General features: G+C 39.0%; 1 protein-coding gene across 1 annotated transcript; it reads left to right on the top strand.

Annotated features, from left to right (window-relative positions):
- Positions 1-4,589: 4,589 nt before the first annotated feature.
- Positions 4,590-6,530, top strand: FSHB (follicle stimulating hormone subunit beta). Its single transcript, XM_063096004.1, has 2 exons — positions 4,590-4,748; positions 6,300-6,530. Exons 1-2 carry the CDS (start codon positions 4,590-4,592, stop codon positions 6,528-6,530), a joined length of 390 nt encoding a protein of 129 aa, XP_062952074.1.
- Positions 6,531-6,846: the final 316 nt, after the last annotated feature.

Raw genomic sequence — 6,846 nt, forward strand, 5'->3', positions numbered from 1 at the left:
CCTAACTTCCCCACTCACCAGCATCTGCACCCCCTCACCTTCTCACCCACCAGCATCTGCACCTACCCCACCTGCCCACCCACCAGCATCTGCACCCACTACACCTGCCCATCCACCAGCACCTGCACCCACTACACCTGCCCACCCACCAGCACCTGCACCCATAGCACCTGGCCACAGACCAGCATCTTCACCTACCACGCCTGCCCATCCACCAGCACCGGCACCCACCACACCTCCCCACCCACTGGCACCTGCACCGTCAAGCTCTGCCTCCCTGCCTGACACTGCAATGAGCTCTTCATGCTCCTGTGTAAAGCCAGTCCCTCCACTCATGCTCTAAAACCCATATCTTCTCACGTCTTCCAGAGCAGCCCAGAAATTCTCTTCTCTCCCTCTTGACATCATCATTTTTCACTCTACTCAGTCATTCCCATCAACATACAAACATGCATTTATTTCTCCCATCTTAAAATTAAAAATTAAACAAAAATATATTATTGCCTACATTAACCAATCACCCATTTCTTTGCTGATCTTTGTGAAAAAAACTGCTGGAAAAAGTTGTCTTTATTCACCATGAATTATCTCCCAATCACTTGCACACCAACCAGGTTTTTGTTCCCATCAATCCAAAAGAACTTCTCTGACCAAAGACACTAGTGATCATGACATTCCCACACAATTGTGCAATTCTTGGTCCTTGTCTTACTTAACCCATCAGCAGCATTTGTCACAGTTGTCACTTACTCCTCCATGATACACTCTTTCATACTTGGCTTGTGGAACGCCACACTCACTCCATTTCCTGCCTTCCTCAAGGCTGCCCTTCTCAGCCTTCTTTGAAAAAAAAAAAAAAAGAAAAAAAACACTTCATTGTACCTTAGACCTCTTAATGATGGAGTATATCAGGCTCAACTCTCCATCCTTTTCTCTGTCTACACTCACTCCTTTGGTGATCTCTCCCAGGCTCATGCCATCAACTCCCAAATTTATACTTTAAAGTCAATATATTTCTCCCAAAATGCAGATTCAGCAATGTACTTGAGACAATGTACTTAGACACCTCAAGCTCAACATGACAGTACAGAATATTTTTTAGCTTACCACATCTATCTATAGCCACCCCATTTCAGTTGATAGCAAGTTTATCCTTCCAGTTACTCAGACCAGAATCTTCGGAGTCACCCTCAACTCTTTTCTTTTTCTCACACTTGACATGTATCTATCAGAAAATGTAGTTGGTTATACCTTCAAAATACATGTAGAGTCAGAACATATTTTATTTACCTCCTTTGCTACCACAGTGGTCTGAACAAACCAATTCTCACCTGGGTTGTTGCAATAGCATGCTTGTAGGTCTTCCTGTTTCCACATTTGGTCCCCTACATTAGCGACACAGCAGTCAAAGGAATGCTTTTAGACCTAAAGCAGATTTCTCTCCTCAAAATCCTTCAAAGGGTCCTATCACACACAGAGTAAAACCAAAATCCTTACATTGGCTTAAAAGGCCCTATATGATTTGACTCCTGTTTCATCTCTGACATTGTATCCTAATATTTCTGCCCATGTCTTTTTGCTGTAGTCAACATTGTTTTTAAAAAATTTATAACTGATTAATTTTTTTTATTTTTTATTTGAAACATAATTGATTATACATATTTCTGGGGTACAGAGTTGACTACCAATATTTGTGGACAGTATGTGATGATCAGAACAGTATTATTAGCATGTTCATCATTACAGATCGTAATTATTCTTTGTGTCCATTACCCAATTTCTCCCCAACTCCCTTTCCCCCTCCCCCTTTCCCACCTCTAGTAATCATAGTTCTGTTTTCTCCTTCTGAAAGTTCAATGTATTATTGTGGTTGTTTGTTTCTTTCCTCTCTCTCTCTCTCTCTCTCTCTCTCTCTCTCTCTCTTTCTCTCTCTCTCTCTCTCCCCCTCTCTCTCTCAGCTCCCACTTGTGAGTGAGGACATGCAGTATTTCTCTTTCTGTACCTGGCTTATTTCACTTAACATAATTTTTTCCAAGTTCATCCATGTTTCTGTGAATGGCAGAATTTCATTCTTTTTTATGACTGAGTAGTATTCCATTATGTATGTATACCACATTTTCCCTATTCAGTTGTCCATCAATGAACATTTAGGTTAGTTCCATATCTTGGCTATTGTAAATAGAGCTGCAATGAACACAGGAGTGCAGGTATCTATCTCTTTGAAATGATGATTTCCATTCCTTTGGGTATACACCCAATAGTGGAATTGCTATATCATAGGGAACTTAATTAATAAATACTTGTTAAACAAATCAATCCCAGACTCCAAGGAGCTCAGAGTCAACTAGAGGAAACTGATCTATATAAACAATTAAGAACAAAAAGCAGTAATAATTAAGACTCCCCCTCACCTCCCATCCTAAACTCTGACAGGTGAAACACCTCTGGGTATTAAAAGTTGGAAAATTTGGCAGGGATTGGATGGTGTTGCAGGAGACAGGGAGAAAGCAAGGGTGTTTCAGACTGAAAGAACATCACATGAAAAAAATATGGAGAAATGAATCAGCAGCAAATTTAGGGAATTACAAGTAAAGTAGAAAGCTCTTAGCATCCGGGAAATGCAAATCAAAACCACATTGAGATACCATCAAACCCCAGTTAGGATGGCTAAAATCCAAAAGACTCTGAACGATAAATGCTGGCAACGTTGCGGAGAAAAAGGAACTCTCATACATTGTTGGTGGGACTGCAAAATGGTGCAGCCTCTATGGAAAATGGTATGGAGGTTCCTCAAACAATTGCAGATAGATCTACCATACGACCCAGCTATCCCACTGTTGGGAATATACCCAGAGGAATGGAAATCATCAAGTCGAAGGTATACCTGTTCCCCAATGTTCATCGCAGCACTCTTTACAATAGCCAAGAGTTGGAACCAGCCCAAATGTCCATCATCAGATGAGTGGATACAGAAAATGTGGTACATCTACACAATGGAATACTACTCAGCTATAAAAACGAATGAAATACTGCCATTTGCAACAACATGGATGGACCTTGAGAGAATTATATTAAGTGAAACAAGTCAGGCACAGAAAGAGAAATACCACATGTTCTCACTTGTTGGTGGGAGCTAAAAATTAATATATAAATTCACACACACACACACACACAAACCGGGGGGGGGGGGGAGAAGATATAACAACCACAACTACTTGAAGTTGATACGACAAGCAAACAGAAAGGACATTGTTGGGGGGAGGGAGGGAGGGAGAAGGGAGGGAGGTTTTGGTGATGGGAAGCAATAATCAGCCACAATGTATATCGACAAAATAAAACTTAAAAAAAAAAAAAAAAAAAAGAAAGCTCTTGCTAAAAGCATCAAATAATAAGGATTGAGAGTAGGAGACCTGAAAGTAGGAGGCAAAGAGAGATACAGTTCATACTTTAGATTGGAGTCAGATCATGAAATGCTTTCTGTTTGTTTGTTCCTTCCCTCACAGCTTTCAGTCAGCTCTTGGGGCAATCTATTAACCATATTTTTTTGATGCATCTCCTCAACAGGGCCAAAGCAATACTTGGAAAGGATTCTGAATTCCCTGAGTTAAAGACACAAAAGAAAAATCTAGAGTCACATTTAATTTGACAAGGTAAAGGAGTGGGTGTGCTACTATATCAGATTTAATTTGTACAAAATCATCATCTCTGGTAACATTATTTTTTCTAATCTGTGTTCAGACTACTTTAATAAGGCTTGATCTCCCTGTCTATCTAAACACCGATTCACTTACAGCAAGCTTCAGGCTAGCATTGGTCATATTAATTCCCAACAGATCCACAAGGTGTTAGTTGCACATGATTTTGTATAAAAGGTTAACTGAGAGCTGATTCATTCTACAGCTTTCCCCAGGCAAGGCAGCTGACCACAGGTGAGTCTTGGCATCTATAGTTATCAAGTGGTGACAGCTACTTTTGAAATTTCAGGTGTTTCAGGACTGGAGAACAAATCTAGAGCTTTCCACAACTGTTGTATGGGGACCTGTGTTGTCAGCCTGGTTTCTTAAATATTGTTAATACACTGTAATCACTGTTAGCAAGCAACTGACTTTGTGGACCAATTCTCAGACTTCTGAAATAGTCTTATTTTAAACCAGTGTGAGCAAAAGCAAATAACAGTATTTATAAGATGCTAAAAATGAAGAAATAATTTTATAGTATGGAATTTTCTTTTTGTTTTTAAGAAAACTAGTCTTTAAAAATGATAATACTACAGAGTAATTACATAAAAACAGTTAGCCATAATACTCTAATATTTAAATATTGCTCTGCTTAAATAATTATATTAGAGTTTTTACCTATAATGCATTTCTACTTTGAAAACATGAAGAAAGAGGAAGAGGAGGAATATTATTCTAAGTAACAGAGATGTAAAGAAAAGAAAAAGGAAGGAAAAAAAACTTGCAGAAGCAAAATGTGGTTGGGGAGCGTGAGTAGACCAATTATTTTTGGTTTGGTCACTTACATAATGATTAAAATTCTTCGGTTTCCTGGTTTCTAATGGGCTTTAATTGTTTGTTTCCCAGCCCAGGATGAAGGCAGTCCAGTTTTGTTTCCTTTTCTGTTGCTGGAAAGCAATCTTCTGCAATAGCTGTGAGCTGACCAACATCACCATCGTAGTGGAGAAAGAAGAGTGTCGTTTCTGCATAAGCATCAACACCACTTGGTGTGTGGGCTACTGCTACACCAGGGTAGGTACTGTGCTTTGCTGGAAGTGGGGATGTTGAGGGTCTGTATGAGGCAATCTTCATTGACTCCCACCTTATCAATATTTTATATTTCTTAAGTGACAGCCATGAGTCCTTCAGCCAATATTGTCTGTTTGTGATTGTGGTTAATGACCATGATGTCAGTTAAACGTTTGGGCTTGGATTTAATTTGGGTAAATTTTCAGAAGCCTCAGATTTGCTCTGATCACTTAGGCAATATGTCAGTTCTGCATTTCTAAAAAAAAAATATATATATATATATTTATGCTAGATTTTACGTGTAGAGAGATTAAACAGAAAAATACATATATTTAATCATAAAGTACTGACAATATTCCTAAAAAGGCAATTTCTGTACTTGAGGTCATATCTTTACCGTAGAGATAGTACCAAAATGTTTCCATGTCACATAAAAACACAAACAGCCACATTATAAAAATTGTCTTCTTGCCACCTAAATACAAATGCCAACACACAGCCTGAGAATGCAATCGATCCTTGCAGACTATCAGAATGAAAATGAATCAGCCACCCACTCCCTTCTTTATACCACTGAGAAAACCAAGACACAGAGAGGCATTAACTTGCCCATATGCAGTCACACAGTTTCTTTGCATTAATCCACATATAGAGGCAGTTTCTACCTTTTCTTTTCTTCTTTGCCCTGCACCTAGTTATCTATGCAGAATTTCATTATTCAAGCTGAAACTGAAAATAGCAACTTTTTAATGTAATATACTTTATTTGATGGTAAATGAGTTTAATCAACCAAGCTCCACATAGTGCAGAATTTATTGCACCTTCTTTGCACATAGACTTGGTAGCATGATACTGAAATCAACTGAACAGCAGCCCCAATTTCTTCCCTCGGTGCAAATAATTTTCTCTGGAAAATGCTAATACAAACTATTTCTGCCTGGATTAAAAGTTCTTATATGCAAACTGTGTCTCCCTTGAAACTAAGAGTCCTACAAAGTATATAGCATTTAAGGGGAGAAAAATATCACAAGCCTATTAGAATATTTGGAATCTTACATAAGCCTCCATGAACACGTTAAGCGAAGCATAAACATTTCATATTACGTCTTTTTTTTATTTTTTACTTTTTGTAAATATGCAAGGACAATGTATTTGAAAATATTTTTTCTGAGAAGTTAAATTCCGGTGTTTATGGTTTAAGTTGTCATTAATATAGCTTTCAGTTTGGTACAAAAAGTCAACTTAAAATTCTAAGTCATATTTCACTTTCATCATTGTTCTATATCAAAATTCAAATTTCCTTTATACTTTGAGAAATGACTAATGATTTGATATAGCCATAGGGAATAGGAAAAGGAATGACTCATTTTTTCTGTAAGATTTCCATGACAATTAGGAAATGTGGTATAACAAATAGTTCATTTATGAAGGTTTGTGAGTTTTAACAGGCAAATATTAGAGCAAGCATTATTAAATTCCTGTCTCATTTTGACTAAACCAGATAGAAGCTTCCAGAATATTGTAACCTAACTCTGTCCTTCCTAAATTACTCAGGACCTGGTGTTTAAGGATCCAGTCAGGCCCAACATCCAGAAAACATGTACCTTCAAGGAGCTGGTGTATGAGACTGTGAAAATGCCTGGCTGTGCTCACCATGCAGACTCCCTGTATACGTACCCAGTGGCCACCGAATGTCACTGTGGCAAGTGTGACAGTGACAGCACTGACTGCACTGTGCGAGGCCTGGGTCCCAGCTACTGCTCCTTCAGTGAAATGAAAGAATAAAGAACAGCAGACATTTCTGGCCACCAATCCCTTTCCTGAAGGGACCAAGTTATCCAAAAAGTCTGTGTGTGTGCAATGTGCTCAGGCTGCAAACCCCTGGGCCAGCATCAGACCCTGCTGACCCCTGCTCTACTGGCAGAGGGGGAGCTCCAGGAATTGAGAGTGCTGTGGCAGGACCCCATCACCACTCAGCCCAGTAGCCCTGGGTCTGGGCTCTGTAAATTTCATTCAGTCTTAACTCCCAGACTCATGGATGTTTTACTCTTTACTAATCTTCAAAATCCTCCCAGGCAATTTCTTCCTTTTACAGAGAGGG

This window comes from Cynocephalus volans, chromosome 4 (genome assembly GCF_027409185.1).
Source record: "Cynocephalus volans isolate mCynVol1 chromosome 4, mCynVol1.pri, whole genome shotgun sequence".
NCBI lineage: Eukaryota > Metazoa > Chordata > Mammalia > Dermoptera > Cynocephalidae > Cynocephalus > Cynocephalus volans.